The sequence below is a fragment of the Pelodiscus sinensis genome, chromosome 5 (assembly GCF_049634645.1).
Source record: "Pelodiscus sinensis isolate JC-2024 chromosome 5, ASM4963464v1, whole genome shotgun sequence".
NCBI classification, from domain to species: domain Eukaryota; kingdom Metazoa; phylum Chordata; order Testudines; family Trionychidae; genus Pelodiscus; species Pelodiscus sinensis.
Window position 1 is genome coordinate 9,406,716 of NC_134715.1, and position 24,299 is coordinate 9,431,014.

The 24,299-nt window shown below is 42.6% G+C and overlaps 1 protein-coding gene and 1 long non-coding RNA gene across 5 annotated transcripts in view; one reads left to right on the plus strand and one right to left on the minus strand.

The window, feature by feature from the left end:
* The window catches only part of PAQR3 (progestin and adipoQ receptor family member 3), a 28,832-nt gene extending 19,591 nt beyond the window's left edge, over positions 1–9,241 (minus strand). For 2 of the 3 annotated variants that reach the window (XM_075929465.1, XM_075929466.1), the window contains exons 1-5: positions 9,001–9,241; positions 7,733–8,004; positions 7,443–7,605; positions 4,283–4,438; positions 1,535–1,732 (exon numbers count right to left, since the gene is read on the minus strand). In XM_075929465.1, the coding sequence (XP_075785580.1) occupies positions 1,535–1,732; positions 4,283–4,438; positions 7,443–7,605; positions 7,733–7,917 (702 nt within the window). In that variant the 5' untranslated portion in view covers positions 7,918–8,004; positions 9,001–9,241. The remainder of the gene's footprint in view (positions 1–1,534; positions 1,733–4,282; positions 4,439–7,442; positions 7,606–7,732; positions 8,005–9,000) is intronic. The other variant, XM_075929464.1, reaches the window with a different exon arrangement.
* A 6,143-nt stretch (positions 9,242–15,384) lies between these two features.
* Positions 15,385–24,299, plus strand: part of LOC112544947 (uncharacterized) — a 253,811-nt gene continuing 244,896 nt past the window's right edge. For both annotated transcript variants that reach the window (XR_012903973.1, XR_012903972.1), the window contains exon 1: positions 15,385–16,043. This is a non-coding gene — a long non-coding RNA (uncharacterized LOC112544947). The remainder of the gene's footprint in view (positions 16,044–24,299) is intronic.

Sequence of the window (24,299 nt, forward strand, 5' to 3'; positions counted from 1 at the left end):
ACTGGGCCACTGCTTCCCACAGCTCCCATTGGCCGGGAACAGTGATCCACAGCCAACAGGAGCTGCGAATGGCTGTGCCAGCAACCATGCAGGTAAATAAAGCATTGACCACTTACCGGGGTTAACCCTGGCAAACCACGTCTAGCCTATGGGCTGTTTATTACCCATCGCAACCTAAAGTCCATTAAAGTGCCAGTACAAGAACCTGCAGAGATTAGCATCAAGGTAGGGTGTCATCAGTGTCTAGTTAATTATATAACTGTTACAACTACTGTTTTACCCTAAGACAGGAATGTTTCTCCCTCTGCTATACCGTTTGCTTCTCAGGGTTGGGTAACCTTTAACAATAGGCTACTTTTCTAGCCAGTTGATGACTACAAACATTATGAAATTATTGAAGTATGAATAACCTATGGGTTACTTAAAAGGCAAAGTTAAGTGTGTATTTATAAGGCTCACTTCTGGCTTTGCCACAAACTGCAAGTCAGATTCTGCTCCAGGAGAAGACTAGAGTCAGAATCTGGCCGCTACCTCCCACCAATTTCAGGGGTGGGAAAGCAAGAGGATTCTGCACCTTATCTAGACTAGCAGCGAGGAGTCCTCTGGCACCTTATAGACTAACTGAAGTGTAGGAGCATAAGCTTTCGTGGGCAAAGACCCACTTCGTCAGATGCATGTGGTGGAAATTTCCAGAGGCAGGTATAAATATGCAGGCCAGAATCAGGCTGGAGATGACGAGGGGGATCCAATCAAGGAGGATAAGGCCCACTTCTAGTAGCTGATCTGGAGGTGTGAATTCCAAGAGAAGAGAAGCTGCTTTTGTAGTTAGCGAGCCATTCACAGTCTTTGTTTAATCCTGAGTTGATTGTGTCAAACTTGAAGATGAACTGTAGCTCAGCAGTTTCTCTCTGAAGTCTGGTCCTGAAGTGTTTTTGCTGCAGGATGGCTACTTTTAGATCTGCAATTGTGTGTCCAGGGAGATTGAAGTGTTCCCCTACAGGTTTTTGTATGTTGCCATTCCTAATATCTGATTTGTGTCCATTGATTCTTTTATGTAGGGACTGTCCAGTTTGGCCAATGTATATAGCAGTGGAGCATTGTTGGCACATGATGGCATATATTACTATAAGGTGCCACAGGACTCCTTGCCGCTTTTGCAGATTCAGACTAACACGGCTACCCCTCTGATACTTACCTAGACTACTATTTCCTACTATGCGGACTTGACTCTGCACACCCCAACCATCTTGAGGCAGGCAACACACTGACTTCACACAGGTTGTTGCATCCTAGAAGTGTGTCCTCTAGGGTCACAGTTGTGCTATATTATATTTACTTTTCTCATGAGGCAGGTGTAAGTAGTGTGTTGTAAACCAAATTTAATGGATACATTTTGTTTTTAGTTTCCCATCCAGAACATTGAATATTCAGCTCAGCATTAGCTAAAGCCACTTAGAAGCATGAAACAAATAGTCTTTATTACAAACATGGGGAGGAAGAGGAGCAGAGGAACCTTGTCTGCTTTTCAGCTTACCTGCACAATAGATGCACTGACTCCTCCATTGAGCCAAACCCAGTGGATAGTAGGAATGACGCCGTAGCCAGAGACAGAGCAAAAGATGACGGAGCGCAGTCTGTGCCACTGTTGAGTGAGGTAGCTGGGATGAATCTGAGCAAAGAATACTGCAAGGATCATAGCAAGCACAGTGATCAAGTATATCTGGCGCCAGTACTGGAAAAAGGAGAAAAAGTCTTTGTTTTTTTCTGCTTTGGTGGGCATGAAGGTAGCACCAGTGGTAGAAAATGTACAAAGTTAAACTGAAATCAAATGTAGCAAAGGCTAACTGTTGTTTCTTCCACACACTTTTCAACATATTGTAAATTACAAAAACTCTTGCATGCCCTAAAATGCATCAAGTTTGCTCCTGCACTAGTTTAACTGGCTAGAACTGGTTCTATTGCCAGATTCAGACACATTACATAATGTATGATCAATGCAGCAAACTACTAAGTTGCACAAGCCTACCCTGGATAAGCCAACATAAGGGTTTGGTGGGAAACTACTTTCCCCTTTCTTACACACATACAGATGGAGGATCAAGAGAAGATAGGCTCCAGAGTCCAGACCATCCTAAACACCACTACTCTGAAAGGTCCCTAGGGAAGCAGTAATTTCCCCCAAACTCCTGCCTGTGTAAACATTTTAGAAAGGAGAGGAGTGATTACTAGGCTAATTTCTCAATCATTCTCCTTTCTTTTCTCTTGCCTAATCCCAGCTCCTGTCCTTGCCCCACCCTTAGGCACTTCCTGCCTTCTGGATCCTGGCCTGTTCCAAACCACTGTTCCTTTTCAACAAAGCGATTTGAGGTTACCCGATGAGCTGCAAAAAAAACCCAGTGCCTTTGGGGAGAGGTGTATCCAGGATGCCTTCCAAAAAGTAGGGATGTTAAATACTGTATAATTGAATAGTTGGGTAACTGTATAAAATCTTAGCGGTTACATGACTATTTGACAGTCCTCGGGGGTGCAGCCAGCAGCCAGTATGCTCCCAGCTCCACTCCCGGAGAAATCCCTGATAGAGGCAGCAGTGCGGGATGGCAGCAGCCTCTGCCCGCAGGGAGCAGCCTCCGTCCAGGTCCACCGCAGACGAAGGCTGCTCTGTAGGATGCAGAGCAACCTCTGTCCCTGGAGACAGACAGAGGCCCACTGCAGACAGAGGCTGTTTTGAGGCAGCCTCTCCTGCCCTCTCCCTGTGCTGCTGACTCTGAAAGAGGCAGCAGTATGGAGAAAGGAGGAAGCAGGTAGCACCATGGAGCTGGTGCTGGGGGAGAAATGGTTTCTAAGCCAGCTCCCTGCAGTACCAGCTCCTGCCTGCTTCCCCTCCCCCCACTGCCTCTCTAGAAAGCAGCAAGGGGGAAAGCAGGCAGGTCCATGGAGCTGCCACACAAGAGGAGCCTGCATGAAGGCCGGTTCCCCATGTGTACTGGTCGCAGCCCATCTGCCTCACTCTCCATACTGCTGCCTCTTTATCAGGGGCAGCAGTGGGATGGATCCAGTGCTTGTGGGAGCTGGCTTTTAAGTAATCTTTTCCCAGGCACTGGCTCATGCTCCCCTCCTCACCTTGCTGTCTCTGATACAGAGGCAGCCGAGTGAGGAGGGGAAATGCGTGTAGTTGACAAGATTAACCAATAAGCCCAGGATTATTTGTTAATCATGCAGTCATCTACACAATGACATTCCTACCAAACCCCCTTTTTATTTCCAATAAGAACCAGCAATTTGGGGCAGAAAGGAAACTAACTGTGTTTTTGCCACATGTAAGCCAGCCAGTAAGTTCAAATAACGCGGCTCAGCTAGGAGGCCAGTAATGCTAAATTGTTTTGAATTATGTGCTCATGTCTGAGCCAGCTTGATGTGTTCAACAATTCTGGAAGCAATAAAACCCAGGTTTTAATGATCTTCTATAGCAGATCGTTCAACTAATTATTTTTCATGGGAAAGGTTTACTGAAGTTTGAAAGAACTGCAGTTCCCATTACTACTCAGTTGATTCTGCACTGCTTGCATGTTGTGCAACTAACTTCTTGCCTGGAGTACGAGAAACCAGCTGGATAAGGCCAGACAGGTCAGAATCATAGAACACTTGAACTGGAAGGAACCTCGAGAGATCATCAAGTCTAGTCCCATGCCCTCATGGCAGGACCAAGCGCTGTCTAGATCCTTCCTGACAGGTGTCTGTCTAACCTGCTCTTAAATATCTCCAGTGATAGAGATTCCACAACCCCCCTAAGTAATTTATTCCAGTGTTTAACCACTCTGGTAAGGTAGGAAGTTTTTCCTGATGTCCAACCTAAACCTCCCTTGCTGCAGTTTAAGCCCATTGCTTCTTGTCCTATCATCAGAGGCCACGGAGAACAATTTTTCTCCCTCCTCCTCATAACACCCTTTTAGATTCTTGAAAACCACTATCATGTCCCCTCTTTTCTAAACTAAACAAGCCCAGTTCTTTCAGTCTTCCCTTATAGGTCGTTTTCTAGACCTTTAATCATCTTTGCTGCTCTTCTCTGGACCTTCTCCAATTTCTCCACATTTGTCTTGAAATGTGGTGCCAAGATCTGGACCCAATACTCCAATTGAGGCCTAATCAGCACAGAGTAGAGCGGATGAATGACTTCTTGTGTCTTTGCTCACAACACTCCTGTTAATGCATCCCAGAATCACGTCTGCATCACATCAGATATGAAATGTTCACTTTTCTGCATAAGAAGCACATTAAAACTTACATTATTACAGTAAAATGCATAAAACACTCCTGATACGTAGCAGCCCAGGATCCCAATGGAAATTCCTGCGTAATCTAATGCCATCCATCGGCGGCTAGTCTTCTCTGAACGATGACAGCAGAAAAGATGATATCCTACTGAGCAAAGCATACAGACCTATACAAATATTCAAACAAATCCATGTTAATTTCTTTAAAGTCTAGTGGATAGCTACATAAAAATCAAAGCAGAAAAAGCATCAGGCTCAGTCTATGAAACTGTCAGCACAGAAATAACCTTTGGATGCTGTTACATATTTCACACTACTGACGAGTGTCAGGAAATTACATTGCCTACCAATGATGAAACAGCCAGCTGAGACCAAACCAAGCTGGTTGGAGAAGGGTCAACAGACGTTAAGGAAAAATCCTGCCCAACACAAAAGGCCTGAGTGGCAGTCCAATCAACGTGAAGTAAGGAAGCAGGAAGATATGTAAGTCAGCAGGGTAAGTGTGCAGGAGCTCCTTGTGCTTCAGTACAGATAGGTGGTTTGGGTGAGCACCTGCTGGATCCATTGGCCAAACTACCACATGTAGAGATGAGGAGGGAAAAGAGGTAGGCCCACTGCAACACCTGGAGTAAAGCAGCGCTACTGCTATTTTTCAGTTTGGAGAAAGAGGATTTCATCACCCCAGATGTATTCAATGTGCAGTTCATTTATGCTGGTACCAGGATTTGTCCCTTCCGTTTGTCCTTTTAAAAAGAATCAGTCTGGCCTTCTTAAGTGGTCTTCAACAGCCATGGTTTGAAAAATTTAACAAGTCATCTACGACGTAGGGTGTGTCTAGACTACATCCCTCTTTCAACAGAGGGATGTAAATTAGACACTTCGAAATTGCAAATGAAGCTGGGATTTGAATTTCTCACGCTTCATTTGCATATTTGTCATGGCGCTCTTTTGAAAAGGCGCTCTTTTGAAAAAGCACTCTTTTGAAAGAAACTGCAGTTTAGATGCGGATCTTTTGAAAATAGAAGACTTGTTCAAAAGATCCTGTAAACCTCATTTTTTGAGGAGTACAGGATCTTTAGAAAAAGGGTTTTATTTTTGAAAGATCCCCATCTAAACTGCCATTTTTCTATCACAGCCCCATTTCGGGAAAAACCTGTGGCCGCCATTATGCAAATGAAGCATGGGAAATTCAAATCCCGGCTTCATTTGCAATTTCGAAATGTCTAATTTACATCCCTCTGTCTAAAGAGGGATGTAGTCTAAACACACCCATAGTGACTTCCTCCTTGTTGATATTTCTAACAGGGTAAATGGACACCGTCTTTCCTAATTACCCAGTTCAAACTCTGGCTGATGGGAAGAGCAAGAGAACACTAGCCTCTCTTCACTCTTTGCTCATGTGGGGAGCCCATATTTCATAATGACTTTGGCAAGTGAGTGACTGATACATTTGACTCTGCTGGGAAGGAAAGGGTATGTGAGTGTGCGTCTGTGGCACATCTTAGTCCACACACCTTTCCTTCGGGCTGGTGAGGAAAAATCTTTCATCCACACCTAAGAGGAGTTTGTGTCTATGCCCATCTGATAGAACAGAGTGAAATTAAATAGAATCTGACTGGTTTCATTGGTGTTGATCTCACTTACTTTGGGATAGCATTTGCCAAACTAGATCACATGTATCATCAATAGTCTGTGACCCTTTACATGTAATCTGCAGCATGAAACATTGACAAGTAAGTAGCAAAGGATCAGGCATCCATGGAAAAATCTCTCAGTTCAGCAATTGTCCAAAATTTTCATTTGCCAAAACACTGTGAGGGAAACAGTAAAAATGACCATTCCTTTACACTTCACTGTTACTACAGCAACTGGATAGGTTGCTTTCTCTTCCTCACATATCATTAGCTATCCATCACTGCAGAGAGTTCATATTAAATTCCTCAAACTTGCACACTCCCTCACAAGGAGGCTCAAACAGATTCCAACTTTTATCTGAGTCTCATAACACTGTGCGCTCAAGCATTAGTGGGGGTTCAAAGGGTATGTAACATTTCATATCCTACATGCTTCAAAACAGGATAGATACACTTAAGGTTGGAGTGACAGTCCTGAGTTTCAACCTTGAATTACCAGCACACAAGAAAAATCATTTCAGTTTAAAATCTTATCTCCTTGAGGTGCATAGATTGTTGTGTGGAAAAAAATCTTCACTCTCTCAAGGAGTTTTCTATATTCCTCATGTTCCTCTTTTTAAAAAAAGTTATTGAAGCTTACATATAGTCAAGAGAGGTTGCTGTTGAGAAATGTAGAGTATATAGCACTGGAATGCTACATTAACAGTTCCTGCTGAACTGGGAAGCAATGGACTAGGAATTAAGCTAGGAAACATTCTATTAGTCATTATTCAATAACAGTCAAAAAACAATCCAAACAAGTGAAATGTAATTATTTAGGAACCTGAATCCAAGAGGGGTTGAAGATGCTCAATACTTTTCAGGACATGGTTCCCCCATTCCTTATTACAATTCTATCAGCAATTTAGCTGCTCTGCATGTTAGATCAAAGCTGAAAGACCTTCCAGTATGCTTGTAAGTGCTGCTGGAAGATCTTCCAGTGTACTTGTAAATGCCACTGAACAATAGATTAAATAAATTACTTACTTTCCCAACAACTTTGAACACAGCTAGAGGGAAAAATTTAGCAGCCATCTGTGCTTCATACTATATCAGACCATGTAGGTGGAAAATATTTGGACAACTATACTTCTTAGTCAAATGACTACAGTTTAAATCCATATTTTTCCCTAGCCTGGTTGAAATCAAGTAGTGGTTTGGCATACTGTGTAGCCAAGTACTATTACTAAACCTCTGCGTAGATATATTTTGAAGCATAGGTGATAAAACTGCTGAAGGTTTAATACTTTCTCAAATATAGGTTTTTTAGAGACTAATTTTTTTACCCCAAATCCAGATGTACTGGTAGTTTGTTAGTTCTGCTGTTCTTCCATAAAAGAACTACATATTTAACATTTCCCTATTCACACAGATTTTTTTCTCTATTTCGATCAAATCTATGAAGGTTGAACTAAACAATTATGATCCTGAAAATGTTGAAAAATTACAGTCACAAGTATTTTAAAAGATTTTCAAAACTAATTTATAAAAAACTTACTTGGAAGCAGAAGAGGCAAATAGAACAGATAACAAAATCTTCTCTAGAGGCACTCGCTGAAGGTAATACAGAAGTCATGTCATATATGCCCAGAGTGAAGAAAAGGAAAAAGCCCAGTAAGTGACTCCAGATGTTTACTGTCTCATTGGATAAAATGAACAGACTAAAAGAAAAAAGAACAGATATTCAGAAAGTGGTGTGTAGAACTGATAATCATGATTGTAGCAAACATTCAAAAGTTAGGAAAAGCATGAATCTTGCTTTTAAACATGCCAATCAACCTATGTTACCTTTTTAAACACAGCCTAGAAGGAAGATAAGCCCTGTAGCCATCTGTAATATATGGATTATCCTTAAGGAACACAGGAATCTGCTCATAGGTATACAAGCGGATTCCCCGAGGTACCAGAACAGGCCAGTACTGGTAGCTTCCTAGTTCGATGTAATGGGCACTCTTCAAAAGCTTCTGATGCATGGTGATAACGTCACCGCCAACAGCTAAGGCAAGACTGACCAGAACGTCTAAGTATGCTCAAGGCATCTGATCTCTGTTACAGTACGCCTGAAAAACAAAACATAATTTGCTGAATCACTTACAGAGCTTTTGTCACAGGTAGAAACAAATCCAGCATCACAAAATTAAGCAGCGACAATGTATCTTTCTGTAGACAGGAACTGCCCCTTTCCAAGCAAATCCCCCTCCTGTGTTACTATCCGATACGTGCCAGGCAAAATTGTCTTACCAACTGCATTTACAAAACGAGTGGGAAGAGGGCACAGAATCGCACCTCTCACGACACTGTGGGCCAAGTGACCTGCAGGCTGTGTCTACACTGGGCCACTTATTCTGGAAAATCAGCCGCTTTTCCGGAATAAGCTGTGAGCTGTCTACACTGGCCCTTGAATTTCCAGAAAAGCAACGATGCTCTACTGTACAAAATCAGCCGCTATTCTGGAAAAACTATTCTGCTCCCGCTCGGGCATAAGTCCTTATTCCAGAACACTGTTCCGGAAAAGGGCCAGTGTAGACAGCCCAGTAGTCTTTTCCGGAAAAGCGCGTCTACATTGGCCACAGACGCTTTTCCGGAAAAAGGGCTTTTCCAGAAAAGCAGCCTGCCAATGTAGACGCTCCTTTTCCGGAAAAACTGAAAACGGAATAGTATTCCGTGTTAAGCATTTCTGGAAATTCATGCCGGTGTAGACACAGCCGCAGTGATGTAGAGCCGGTCTTGGCAGGGGCAGCCCGTGAAGCACCAGGAACAGGTGAGCACCAACCCTCCACTGTCCCAGTGTCCAGCCAAGCCCTGGCCGCGATTCAGCCCTAGGCTGCCCCCTCACGGGGGGGGGGGGGGGGGGGAGGGAGTTAAGGGCTTCGCGCTACAAGGCAGGTGGCGGCGCGGGGGGGGGGGGGTGACAGGCCGCGAGCGCAGCGCCCCGGAAGGGGAGTCCCCAGCCCCCCCCCCCCCCATTTAAACCGACGCTAGAGGGGCTCGGGGCCCCCCCCGGCTGGGCGGAGCCTGGGCCCAGGGAGCGGCCCGCTGCCCTTCCCCCTGCTCACCGGTCGGGCCCCCCGCGCATCCCGGGGGCGGTGGCGGCAGCTGACAGGGAGGAACCAGCCACTTCCTCGCCGGCCGGCTCCGGCCCCGCCGCCAGCTGAGCGGGCGGGGGCGCAGGCGCGCGGATGGCGTCCTTACTGCGCGACGCGCCACCCGGAAGGACACCCCGCACGTGCACACGCGCCGGCCCGAGTCGCCGCGGCCAAAGTGCCCCAAGCTCCGCTCCGAGGCGGGGGGGGGGGGGGGTGGAGGGGAAGTCGCAGGTTTGTGACGTCGCCAGCCCAACGGACGCCGGCGCGCGCAGGCGGCCCAAAGCGGCGGCGGCAGTGCGGGGCTCTTGATTCCAGCTCTGCCGTCTCCCGGCAACAGGGAGGAGTCGGACCCCTCCCCCCGCCGGGCTGCGCCGCTCTCCCCTGGGCCTAGCGTGGGCACCGCCCCCAAGCGAAGCGAGGCGAGGCGGGGCGGGGCGGGGGGGAGTTTTGTTTTTCCCGCCCGCGGCGCCCTTCGCCGCCCCGGGGCTGCCGGGAGGGGGCGGGGCTGCCTGCGCGGGCGGCGGCGGCGGCGGCGGCGGGGGGGGGCAGGTGCGGGCTGGTTGCGCGGGGCGGTGCCGGGAGTTTCCGCCCCGGGTGAAGGGCTGGAGCCGGCTGATCTAGCCTGGACCTCGCGTGTTTCGTTCGTGCGCGACAGGTTTGCTGGGTCGGGGGCGACATGGGCGAGTGGGTCCTCTGATCCAGCGAGGGATGCTCATGGGGATCCAACCCCCCGCAGGGCTGTGGGCCTAAGAAGCAAGTCTCCCCCCCCCCCAAAACACAGGACTGTGCAGCGCTTTAAAGACTAACAAGAGGGTTTATTAGGTGATGAGCTTTCGTGGGCCAGACCCACTTCCTCAGCTCACGCCTAATCAACCCTCTTGTTAGTCTTTAAAGTGCTGCATAGTCCTGTCTTTTGTTTCAGCTACACCAGACTAACAAGAGGGTTGATTAGGTGATGCGCTATCGTGAGCTGAAGAAGTGGGTCTGGCCCACGAAATCGCATCACCTAATCAACCCTCTTGTCAGTCTTTAAAGTGCTACATAATCCCGTCTTTTGTTTCAGCTACACCAGACTAACACGGCTGCATCTCTATTCCGGTTCATTTCCCCAAGTTCTCTAGAGGGCCTGGGCTGTAGATTTTTTGGTCTGTGCTCCCTGGCATGACATGTTTCTTTTAGGAAGCTTACTAGTGCCGGCAGACCATTTATTGTCTATTCTCTGGCAGTTGGCAGCCTTGTACTGTCTAATGTTGACAGTCATCTTACACTCCGGTCATCTGAAGAAGTGGGTTGTGCCCACAAAAGCACATGAGGCCATCTACATGTTTTGTTAGTCTATAACAGTGGTCTCCAACCTTTTTGAGCACGAGAGCGCTTTTTGAATTTAAGTGCAATCCAAGATTACCTCAAATATAAATCCCCTTGCCCTGCCTCCTTCCTCCCCTTCTCTGAAGCCCTGCCCCTGCCCTCCCTCTCTTGCTCATCCACACTCCCTTTCATCAGGCTGGGGCGGAGGGTGGGGGTGTGAGTGTGAGCTAAATCGGAGGATCTAAACTACTAGGGAAGGAAGGACCAACTCTTATATATAGCACCTGATCCAGAAAACCCATCCCACTGGCACAGAAAGCAGGAGGCTCCCGGCGGGGGGGACGGGGGGGGGAGCTCCAAGGCAAAGGGCAGGAGATGCACAGCAGTTGGGAAAGGGGCAGCTGAAGTGCCAGCACTTGATAGCCTCTTGGCCAAACCTTTCAGGATCACCTGTCAGAGGCTCCAAGATCTACCAGTAGATCCCAATCGACTGGTTGGTGACCACTGGTCTATAAAGTGCTACCTGACTATTTGTTATCTTCTGTAGTGTGTGAGAGTGGCTAATTTTAGGTTCTCAAGATTAGTTTTTCACTCTCTTTAGGTAAAGAGCAAATTATGTTATACATATAATATTCTAGCACATATAAACACAAATATATATATTTTAAAAGATTACCTGCCTTTCCCATTAAAACTAAATATTTTTTCTTACTAGTCATGTCGCATCACTTATTATGACTTTAGTCAGTAGCCTCCCAAAGAATGTATTCTATAGTTATTTGGTTAAATATTACTAGCAGCACATAAATCAATATTGAGTTCCCTTGCATGATTAGTGCATATAGGTTCTTAGGCATTTAAGACCCTTTTCTACTCCCATTGTTGTGAATGGGAATTTTGCTGTTGATTTCAGTGCCTTCCAGTGATTTGTTGCATCTTCCTTTTCCCCCTTTCACCCCCTCAGTACCATTCCCTGCATAGTTGCATTCAGCTTTCCTTGCACATTCCTGTTGACTGTCTTAGTTCAGTGGGAAGATGCCCCAAACAAGTGTCTATTCATGCTGCTATAGGGGAAGGTTTGCAGGTTTAGTAGCCATACAGGGTGCATCAGTTGGGGAATTACAGTCCAAACTGCTATCCATGTCACCTCTTCAGTAAGTTTCTCCCTTTCAATTTCTGAGAAGGAAAAAGTCAGCTTCCCACATTCCTCTTCCACACCAGAGCCTAGGGGTGCCCAGTCTAATCGATTTTCTGTGCTCCAGCCCCAGTGGGGTGTGTGTGTGTGGGGGGGGGGGGGGCGAGAGAGTGCCAGTGCAGACTCCCCAATGCTGGAGGGAGGCCCTGAGTCTCAGGGGCTGGATCCAGGCAAGCTAGCCTGAAGTTCTCCATCCCTGTACTAAGGAAAAGGGGACAGTGAGCAAAGAATGAAGAAGCCAATGAAGGCAGAGCCAGTGCAGGCAGAAGGAAAGAAGTGAGCATGTACAGGGAGAAATCAATTGGTAATTGAGAGAAGTAAATGGGATTCCTTATCAAAGTAAAAAGACATATGTCTGTTTGAGGGATAGGCCTCTTTTTGTTCACTCTCTCAGTTTTATTAGTAAAATTTACTCTATTGACTAATAATAACAATGGCATATAGTGATTTTATAAGGTAAGTTAATTAAACATTTTGACAGTATGTTTAAAAAAGAAATGTGTTAGATCAGAGCCATTCTCAGAGTGTGAAATTCACCTCTGTGAAAGGGACCAGTACAAGGTCAGGACACTTGAAGTTCTAAAGATTGGGTTTCCATGATGTACGGTCCCCATGTAAATCTTTTGCACAGCTGTGACTATTCCAAAGCATGAAAATAGGTGTATTTTCATTTTTCAGATACATGAAATTAGCAGGAGTTGATTTTTTTTTATCAAAATGGGGTCATTGAAAAAATGCTTATTTTAAAAATTACAATAGTCATTGCCTTGAGAATATACAAAATATGTGCTATTTATTCCTGCCTCTGGAAATTTCCACTACATGCATCTGACGAAGTGGGTCTTTGCCCACGAAAGCTTATGCTCCTACACTTCAGTTAGTCTATAAGGTGCCACAGGACTCCTCGTCGCTTTTGCAGATTCAGACTAACACGGCTACCCCTCTGATACTTGAAAAACATGTACTGTAGACATTAACCTATGGTGATATTTTGTTGAGAAAATATTTTATTTAACAGAAAAAAATTACTCAAACTTGTGCAAACACTAACACATGCAAGTGCTGTAGCAGTTTTATGAACATGAATGTTGAGACTTCAATACAGACCAAGTTGCACTGTGCACCAAACTGCCTGTCTTGTTAAATGATGGGCCTGATGCAGCAAAGAGATGAGTGCCTCCAATTCTCACTGAAAGCAATGAGAGTTGATGTAAAGTATTTAATAGGAGGCGTCTCTTAGCACATTTATGAATGAAACCCTTCTTACTGGTTCTCCCTGTATTGGTTAATTAGTGTGAATATTGAAAATGTTCTGCAGTTTTAGTACTTCCTTTATTCCAGTGTACGCTGTATTAAATGAACAATGACCAAGGCAAAAATCTTGCAATAAATAGAAGTCTTCTAAAGAATTGCTTTGTCTCATTTTTCAAAAGGATTGTGGATCAGATTTTGAGCTGCTGTAAATCAGCATAGCTCCATTGATTTCAAACGAATTATGCTGATTCGTTTGAAATCTGACGATCTGGTCCCATAATCATAAACTTTAAAATTAAAATAATGGACAAAATTTTTTTCCCTGTTAACATACACTGCTGATTTCTTACAATCTACCTGCCTCATTTTGATCTTTCTGAGCAAATATGAGAAAAATACTCCACTAAAATGTCTTTGCAAGTTGAAAGATTTTTCCACTACAGAGAAATTTGCTCTGTGAAATAAAAAGCTCAGGATTCCGGCTACTTTAAATCTATTGACAGCAAGGAACAAGATGCTGTAGTCTTATAAATTACAAAGGTATTATATAATCAGCAGCACTATATAACCCCAAATATTATACTTTTCCATGTTTATTTCATTTGGTTCCACCAGCTAATTAGTTCCAGCCACACAACAACTCTCATATGTTTCCACTAATAAATTATGCATGTTTTATTGGAATGTTCTGAAATTGCATCATGTTCCTCCTACTTTTCATGACATGGGGACCACTGAAACAGCAGTTGTTTTACCAGGTTGTGATTCTTTAGCTACCAGCTGACCTGGATCTATATTTTCTTTAGTGAGTTTTAGGAACCTAATAAAGCAAGACACCCATAAGGCTTGGTCATAGGGATTCCAATTCAACAAAGACCTAAGCATATGTTTAAGCACCTGAATAATCCCATCTTTATACTCAAGGCACTTAAACATGAACTTAAGTTCTAATAAAGTGAATTGATTCTTAGTGGCACGTAAAATTTAAGCATGTGCTTAAATGTTTTGCTGCTCCTCTTCTCTTTGCTTCTTTCCCCTTGGCTTCCCTTTCAATTTTCCTCTGCTCTGGCCACTAAGGCTATGTCTAGACTGCAAGCCTCTTTCGAAAAAGAGCGTCTAGACTGCAAGCAGTACTTTAAAAAAAGCAAGCCGCTTTTTCGAAAGAAAGCAGCGAGTGAGTCTGGATGCTCTCTTTCTAAAAAGCCCTGTTGGCATTCAAGAACGCCTTTTTTCGAAAGAGCACTTTCGAAAAAAGGCGTTCTTCCTCATGAAATGAGGTTTACCGCCGTCGAAAGAAAAGCCGCGTTCTTTCGATTTAATTTCGAAAGAACACAGCTGCAGTCTAGACGCAGGTGATGTATTTTTGAAAAAAGGCTACTTTTTTCAAAAAAACCCCCTGAGTCTGGACACAGCCTAATAGATCCCTACTTCACCAGCTGTTGTTCAGCTGGGAGCAGAAATATTTCTGAAAAAGTCAAGGCCAATAACCCAATGATGTGAACTGAGAAAAAAAGCAGTCACTCTGTAGGTGCTCCTCTATTCTAGTATTATTCATCCCTTGCCATTTTTACTGAATCTGCATAGTAAGGTTATGGAGCCCTTTTGTTTAACTCAGCAAATATGCTTTACCTTCCAAAAACCATGTTTTTCTGCTTCTTTAGTTTGCAGCTGAGTTTACTGTTCCCTATTCTATGTTCTTAATCTTAAGTTTGGCCTGCTGGTTTTCTCACGTTGAATGGTGTACCGCATGGATGTCCCTTTGGCAACAGGAATTGCGAGGTCACTTTGGAAGATTTTTTGGAAGAAAATGCATGCATGCAGGACTCCAGTCCTGGAACTCTATTGACACAGGCAGATTCACATAGATTTGACTGTAGGACCAAGAGGTTCATACAGATTGGACTTCTCTGATTCAGCACCCTAACTGGTCCTGAATGAGGGATTTATCTGGATCAGAGGAAGTCATTTCAGGCCCCTGCTGCTGGTCTCCTTCCTGTTGGCTTTGCCCCAGACTTCCTGACTTCCCCCTCCCCTTGCAGCCCAGCTTAGCTGTGTGTCAGCTCCTGCCCCCAATCCTCCGCAGCTTAGCTGAGCCACGTGCCAGCTCCTGGCTCCCCCGTCGCAGCCCAACTGAGCCACACTCCGACTCCCAGCCCCTCACTCCTCTGCAGCGCGCTGGAACATCTACGGCCACGCTGACCACGGATGTTACCAGACGAGAGAATCCTGGATTTTAGAGCTGCAACCTGTAGTACTAACCAGTAATTTTTAGGGTGGAAAATCTCTTTTGTAAGCCATTGTGCCCATTTGATACCAGGGAGTAGCCAGGTGATGAAATTACTTGTGGAAGTAGACTGGTGTCCAGAGTTAAACCACTTGGGGTCCAAGTTACAACCAGCCCAGCATGTTGTACACAAATTGGCATGACATATTTGGCACAAAGATAAGGGAATTTACCAGGCACAAAGTATTAAATGGTCATAAAGGACATGGCTCATTTCATCACAGGATAATGAAAAGAAACATAACTCACACCCTTGTTAGGCATTTCAAATTTTTATCTGAATCATGGGTCACTTTTTTTTGGTCCACATCACCTTTGCCAGGAAGAGAAACTGGGCAAGCAAAAGATGTATAAAAATGTGTTCCACACCTTGCTCAGTGAAGCCAAACCATGATCAAGAGAACTGGTTGGGGAGAATGCCCTCTACTGCATAACAAACAGTTAGGTAGCTGATAAGCACCCTATTTCCAGTTAGGAAGCCTGCTGAAAAACCTGGAAAGAGGAGCAAAATACTGTGATAAATACACCTTTAGTTGGTCATCAGAATGAACTCTTGTCTCAAAACACTCATTCCAAATGTGAAGTTGAGCTGGAGAGCCCATCTTCATATCAGTTCCAAATGAGAGAGAAATATTATTTGTATACATGTGGTGGTGTCCGAGTGAGAACTTGGTTATGTTAAGTTAATGCTTCTCAGAAAGTTGTCATTCCCTAAATGACTAAAATTTGTGATGTATATTTGCATTTCACTAACAAATTAAGTCTTGTCTGTTTGGAAATTACACTGAATCACTAACTCAGCTGAGAGTGTTAAGGCTGAAGACACTCATTACACTAATTTAGACCTATAAGTTCCCAAAAGAAGCCCTCAGTTTCAAAGAAAGCAAGCTAAAATTCACATGCATTTGGTTATCAAGAGAATCTGCAGCTTCTGAAACAAGAAAAGCAAGAAGCTTTGAATTTTCTTGTAAGGTAAAGGTTTTACCATTATTTAAATCTTTGGTTAAAATGGCATAACACCTTACAGTACTGATGAAATTCCAGAGGAATTAGAATCTCTTTAAAGTGATTCCCTGCATATTTTGCATTTAATGTGTTTATCAGTGGTGAAACTTTGCTCTGAGTATCATCTGGGCAAGATAACTTTGAAATGCATTGATATTCCTTGGTAGTTAAGTTGACTTGTATGAATTCTTCTGTAGAATTGTTTGGTTAAACTCCCAGGGACAGATCCATAATTCCATTGGCAGATAAGATTGATTTGAGGTAATGGGTTTAAGGAATTATAATTCCATTTTGATACCAAAATCACTTGCCCAGATTATTATGGAAGTAGGGAAGTTTAGCTTTGTAATGAGATTGTGATAAAACATTTAATTAATTGAATTGATTTATATTGTCTGTTGAGATTATAATTTCCCATGTTGAGTTCAGTTTTTGTTTTGCAGGCATAAACTAATAATTTTTATTTTGCTTTCTGTAGTTTTTACCTGCAGTGTTGTGCTATTTTGGCTAATCTACTCATACATTTATAATAAAATCTTTAATCTTAAGGAACAGATTTACAGAACAGTGTGGAATTTAGTAGCCATAGCTGGTTGGTTAATAATGTATGTTTCGCAGTGTGTATTTTGCATCTATTTTCTGTAGAGAAAAAAAGATAAAAGCAGTGAAGACTGGAAACATTTCATTCAAATATTCAGGAACATTTTTTAATAAACAAAAATTATTCACTTTTGAAATCTGGAATGAAAATGATTGAAATTGTCACAATTCTTCCATTTTTAATAATTTAATTATTAAAAACATTCTAGTATTCTTCATTTTGTTTCTTTATATTGCATTTTATTACAGCACAGTGGAGGAATGAGTTTTTAGCTGCATTTTAATTTTCTGGTCCAAGAAGTTGTGATTCTTTCTGATCTGTTATAATCAGAAAGCTGATTATAAAAAATATTAAGTCCAAGATAATTGTTTAATATTTGTTACTCTGTTTACACAAGGAGCGGTATAACCGCTCCTTTTAAAATCTTCCTGCAGATGTCACTCTGTCACTGTAGAATCAAGCTTAATATTTTTCTTTAACAGTCAAAGTTGAGTTAGTCACAAACTTTGTTGGGAACCAGTCCAGTGGGTTTGCAATTAATGGTGCCTGAATGTGATCTTAGTAGCTCCATTCCCTGCAGATTCACACAGGTGTAACTGATGTCAGGATTTGTCCAGCATGTTTTTTAAAAAAGGTTCTATACAAATTCTCCTAGATACACAATAGTCTTGATTTGGTGCTTTATTGTGTCCCCCTTGAACTCAATAGTAAAGGTAAAAACTCCTGTTAATTTTAATGGGTACATCATAAGACTCTTCAACAATACATTTTGTGTGTGCAAAACAGGGACCATTGGATTGTTTTTATCCATTGATGGAATCTTTTTAGCATTGGTGGAGACTTCTGCTTTGCTTCAGGGTTTACACAAGAGCCTTTCAGTTCACAGAGGTGAAATCTATAATTGGACCATCGTGAAGATAAAAATGGCAATTTGGCTGAAAATATCAGGGAGATTTAGTTTTTTGAATCCAAATGTTTACAGAAAAGAGCAGTCTCTGTTACATTGTGACAAAATTCCTACTTCTCTTTTCCTGTATATAAATACATGTGTCTTTTTGCAGGGAGTTAATGTACATTTATCTATAGGGCTCCTGAATGTGCGTATTGAATTGTATTGAGGTGATATACAAGTGTATAATTTGTTTATGATATGAAGCAAAATGTAGGACTATGTACCACTTTAAAGACTAACAAGATGGTTTATTAGATGATGAGCTTTCGTGGGCCAGACCCACTTCCTCACATCTGACTAACACGGCTACATTTCTATTATTATTGTTTATGATATGTGTGTGTTCTATATATGTGTGTAATGTGGGTGGAAAAAAGACATGCAAGTGTATATGATTGTGTAAAAAATATACACAGTGCAGCTTTGACTGTCTGAAACAAAATTATCGGAAACAGTGTTCTATCCTCTGACATCTACTGTCTTGATTACCCAAAACACTTATTATCTGAATTTACTTTGTCCTCCTTGGTATTTGGATATGCCAGAAAGCAATGTAGTTTTATACATGAAACTAGGATTCAGAGCCTTGCAAGAAGGGAGAGTCTTAAGGGTAGAAAAATAATAGGAATCCTTGGGAACATTTATGTTTCATTTATGGGAAACATTTTGAAACAGTGTTTCCTCTCTCAGTTAATGTGTGAGTTTAACACAATCTTCTCATTTTAAGAAGGAGTCGGGATTTTAAAGACCTTCACTTGGTGGATGTCACTTGCTTCCTCTGACATGTCTTTCTTTGACATACTGAATCTCTTAGTTTTTGGCTTTCAGTTCAAGCTTCAAGAATCTCAGCATCTGTCGGTGGTGCGATAAATTCTCTGTGGTGATAAGAGGACAGCTGCTAATAGCAAGAGTAAGGATGGAATTTTGGCTCTTTCCTATTGTGTGTGAGACTACAGTCAGGAAAAAAAAAACCTGCATACACAATAAAAAGGCATCTTTTCTCCACAGTTTACTATTGTCTTTCAACCTAACAGCAGCATTTACACAGATTAACTCGGGTACCCCTCTGAAACCCCTACTAAGCTCACAGATATGCACTTAGCAGCATCCATTCATACTAACAGGACTGGAATTTATTGACAAGGGTGAACTAGGTTAGATGGTTTTGTCATCTGAAGAAGTGGGTTATGCCCACAAAAGCTTATGATAGTATTTATATATTTTCGATAGTCTCTAATGTATTACAGGGCCATTGTTTTTAAAGGTTTTTTTAGTTACAGACTAACACGGCCACCCCCTGAGACTTTTAGGTTAGATGCTGTATGAAGAAATAAAGGAGTTGAATTATTCATGTTACATGGATACTCTGTGAGAAAAGGACAATTTGTAAATCTGCTTAAAACAAATCCCATTTTGGAACCAAACAGGGGGCCTGCTCCTGCTCCCAGTGACATCAACACCAAAACTTCCTGTGAATTAAATGGGAATAGTATTTGGACTATTTTGTCTAGATATTTTCTGTGATGTTTTGAATTCAGTGGGGGGAGGGTGTATGATGTTTTTTTCATATTTGAAAGCCTTTTCTGTGTATAAACTTAACAGCTGGAAATCATGACACCATAGAAAGCATTTCTAGATAAACTGTTTTGACTATAAAAAATTTGTTGTTTTCAGTTTAGTGTCTTTAGTTTAGTTATTTACAGTGAGGATGAAACTGTAGGGATGACTCAGAACTTGGTTTTGGTTTATTGAATAATTTTGGTGCTGGGAACTCTCAATTTTTTCAGTTTCCTGATGTGCAAACTCGATTGTTCTTGCAAAAACCTCCAACTGTCTATTCACTCTGTCCAGAATTTAATATCAAAGAGCTGTAGGGAGGATCTGTGTTACTAAGACTTCGTAACTGTGAAAAATAACCTTGTCAGGAACAGCCCTTCTGTACACAACGAGTCAGGCTGGGATTTTCAGTGGAGCCCTTGGGAAAGCAGGGCACAATTTGCAGAGATATTTAGGTATTAATAGATGCATGTAGGTGTCCAGTGAAGTTTCCATAGCCTCTAAACAGGTTAAAAACCTAACCTCATTCAGTGATTTTGAAAAAAATCTTACTAGGTACCTCAGCATCTTCAAGGATGCAGCTATTTTTGTGGATCTAGTCTCATTCTCATTGCCCTTGAAGAGAAGTTGCATGCCTAACTCCGTCAGACTCCTGAAAATTTCACCCTATTTGTCACATGCAGTTTAGGTCCCTATCTTTGGTCTGCAAGATTCTAATTTAAGTCCTGATTAGCTGGCATTTGTATTCATTTAATGCTGGCTTCTTCAAGCTTGACCTGTTTAATATCTGATCTGTCCTTTATCAGAGAGAGGAGTGCATCTTGCACTTGAAGAGAGATGGCCTGGATCATCAAATAGACCTCATTTCTGTAATTCTATTTGCTGTGCCTCTTTAGATATGGAATACACTGACACGACTCCTCCTGTAACAAGCAATGATATACTGGAGACAATATCCAAGAGGGAAAGCCCTGCAGTAGTTGCTTGCAAGAGTGAACTGAAACCAGACTGCCACTTGATAAAGCTGCATGTCCAACAGTTTTCAGATGCTGAAGGAAGGTTAACACTGTAGAGAGGGAAATTCATAACTTCCCACTCCTAAATTGTGTGCCTATTTAATGAACTGTTTTGCACTTTATAATTTTGAAATTCCTAGATCTGAGAATCTTACAAGTGGTATTGGTTTTTAATAATACATTCTGGCTGTGTCTACATTGGCACCCCTTTCCGTAAAAGGGATACTAATGTAGACTTTGGAATAGGCAAATCCGCGGGGGATTTAAATATCCCCCACGGCATTTGCATTAACATGGCTGCCGCTTTTTTCCGGCTTGGGGAAAAGCCGGAGCAAAGCGCCAGTCTAGACGTGATTCTCCGGAAAATAAAGCCTTTTCCAAAGGATCCCTTTCAAGTAGGAATAAGAGATCCTCCAGAAAAGGCTTTATTTTCTGGAGAATCACGTCTAGACTGGCGCTTTTCTCTGGCTTTTCCCCAAGCCGGAAAAAAGCGGCAGCCATGTTAATGCAAATGCTGCGGGGGATATTTAAATCCCCCACGGATTTGCCTATTCCAAAGTCTACATTAGTATCCCTTTTCTGGAAAGGGGTACCAATGTAGACACAGCCTCTGATTATTTACTGCTTTCATCTGGAAAGGATTCTAAAGCATGGAGTTCTCATTCATACTTTAGTATCAGAGGGGTAGCCGTGTTAGTCTGTATCCGCAAAAGCGGCGAGAAGTCCTTTGGCACCTTATAGACTAACCGAAGTGTTGGAGCTTAAGCTTTCAGGGGCAAAGACCCACTTCGTTAGATGCATGTGACAAAGTGGGTCTTTGCCCACGAACGCTTATGCTCCAACACTTCTGTTAGTCTATAAGGTGCCACAGGACTCCTCGCCGCTTTCATTCATACTTTAGTAGCTCATCGAAGAGTAGCCAGAGATGGGCATGAATACAAACGTCTCAGGCTCTAACAATCCCAGACTGAAGTCAAATCCAGATGTGGTTCTAGTTATGAATGTTGTGGCTGGTCTTTATATAAAATGCTGAACCAAAATTTATTTCCTCCCTTGATGTGTGGGGAAGGAAATTCTGATCCAGAACCTAATTTTATATATGGTCTCAGCTTTAAATCATCCTTTTGTTTAGGCCACAGGGAACATGTTTGCACATATGATGAATAATCATGTTTTATTGATTTGTGAATTACCCTGGAATTGTTTATTACTTTGTAAACATGTCTAATTTACTCTGAGATTGTTGTGTGAGAGAGCAGTGCTGGAGGCTTATGTTAAACTTTATTAGATGTTCAAGATCAAAGGAAGTATAGAGATCAGATACTTTTTATTTTGGGGATTGTGCATTTTAAATGCAAGTTGGTCATTTGGACCAATTGGTACATTTTATGTTGTGTTTTCAAAACTTGTGATTTATTCCCGGGGAGGGGGAGGCGGGATATATAGAAGAGGTTTTGCTTATTAATATATCATTATTTATCTTTAAGTGCCCATAATGGATTTGAGTGATTCAAAATACAAGCTGGTGCTACCTTGAAGAATTTGCAAAGTAAGATAAGTGGTATAGTGCAAACAGAATGCACTGGGGGATCCCAGAGGAAGGAATCACTATTATTATTTATCGACTTGCTTCTTATTAACATTCCAGAAGCAATAGTACAAAAATTCAGGTGTGTGTTTTCCATTTCTAACACCTTTGATTCTCAAAGACAAGTGGTACAAATTAATGACTGCAGCTTAGAGCTAAGAAAAAACTCCCTAGAACTGTGCTGCCATGGATGTGGAGTAGAGAAAGGAGTAGATATTGTAGGATGATGGAAAGAGCAACGCGCAATCCCTCGCTGTCAGCTCTGTAGCCATAAACCAGAAAGAGCAGTTAGATTTGAGTATTCGGGCATCCCTGGCAAGCCAAACTCTTTTCCTAGGTCGGCTGCACAAGGAGCAGAAGAGGCACAGATGCTTTCTCCTGAACAGAGCTGAAATTCTGAAGGGCAGCTGAATTTGCTAATGTTCTGTGTTGTGATACAGAATGTGAGAAATGTTGATGAGGCATGAGGCAGAACAGCTTGCTTTGTTGCTGCTGTATTGACTCTGCCGTGCTGACAGTAGTTTAAAAAATTGTTTTTGTACATAAGCTGAGTAAATATATAGAACTTGGAAGACAAATAGGGAACAGCTATGTGCAGTCGCATGGTCTCTCTTTCATAGAGTAGCTTTTCTGCCCAGAATTTCACTTTAATTTTAAATAATTGTAAAATAACTATGGAAAGATGACACTTTGGGAACATTTGTCCTTGTTAATATGATTAATTTTATCCATGTGGCTGGATTACAGTGGGGTCAGATTTATTTTGCTGAACATTACACTGAGGTCATCAATGGTGCAGTATTATGTAGTGTTCTTTTGAGGGGAAAAAAGTACGGTCCTGGAAATTATTCAGTGGATAGGCTAGATCAGGCTTTGGCAGCCAGAAGCTCACTCGAGGGGCTGTATTGTAGTGGGTATCATATTTTTCTATTCATGTGTGGAATAAACTTTTTATGTGCACCAAGGCATGTGTATGGAGCAGAAACAAAAACCTAGCTGTGGGTGCTCTGCTAATTACCTGGGTGGTATTTGAATCTTGAGCAGCTTCATACGCACCCAGCTTACAGGGAACATTGGTGGGTACCACAGGAAATACGCTGTTGGACACAGCTAGAGTTACTCTGGGAAAGTCATTCACATCCTCTCTCGCCATGTTAACGGGTTCAGTACATGCACTCTCCATTATGTGCTTGACCAGTATGGTTCAAAGTTTGGACGTGCAGGGGGATAAAGGCATGGCCCCAGCAACACCAATTTCCATTTTGGGTGGTGAATCCTGATAAACTGCTAGCAGGTAGCAATGCCATCTTAGAATCTATCTGGCCGTTTGCTCCCTCTATTCTGCTGTGCCCTTAGTCTCTCTCACTTGCTTTTAACATTTCCCTGCTTCCTCACAGTTTCCAGTCTTGTCCAGAGTCCACCTATCTTCACAGAAGTCTTGACTTCACTACCATTGAAAGCAGTGGCAGAACCCTTGACTCCCCCCCCCAATCCTGGCCACCCTTTGTCCCAAGGGTATCAGGTCCATCCATCACCAAGCTTGTGTTGGGTGACCCCGCATTAGTTGGGGGTGGAGGGAAGAAATGGGAAGGGAGGGTCTTGAACCTTCCACCTCTGGCTCTATAGGCAGGTACCTTATCCACTGCACCACCTGAACTAAAGACAGCCTCATTTTTATAGGCAAAGACTATAGGGCAATGGTGACCATCCTTGATTTAGGGAAGCCCTGTGGCTTCAGTCCCTTGAAATTAATGGGAGATGATGGCCATTTGGTGGGAAAGAATATGTGATACTTAAAACAAAATGAAAACCATATACAGTAGACTTCCGGTGCCGGATTATCAGATATGCTGGACTATCAGGAGGTACTATAAGATGGTTATATATATATATATATATATATATATATATACACACACACACTGTGTGTGTGTGTGTGTATGTGTGTGTGTGTGTATATATATATATATATACTGTATATATTATACTGTATATAAAGTGTTCTTAACCCTTTTTATTGTATATACAGTATACTGTAATATTTTAGTTTTTTTAAGCCTTTTTTACCCTTTTTGCTCAGTTCAGCTGCTGCCACTGTTACCTTGTGACAAATCGTTTGTGCAAGAGGGTCAGTGTAAACAGCACAACACTGTTTTGCGCAAAAAAGCCCCGATGGCTAAAATGGCGATCGGGGCTTTTTTGCGCAAAACCGCGTCTAGATTGGCCACGGACGCTTTTCCGCAAAAAGTGCTTTTGCGAAAAAGTGTCCTGCCAATCTAGACGTGCTTTTCTGAAAATGCTTTTAACGGAAAACTTTTCCATTAAAAGCATTTTCAGAAAATCATGCCAGTGTAGACGTAGCCTTGGAGTTTTAATGTACTGCAAGCACTCCATGCATGTCCCAGGACCCCTTTGGACAGGGCCTCTGCACAGCTACAGTACTGGAGGTGCTGAAAGCAGGGCTGTGGTCACTAATGATCATAAGCCATTATCATCCGGTGGCCGTTGA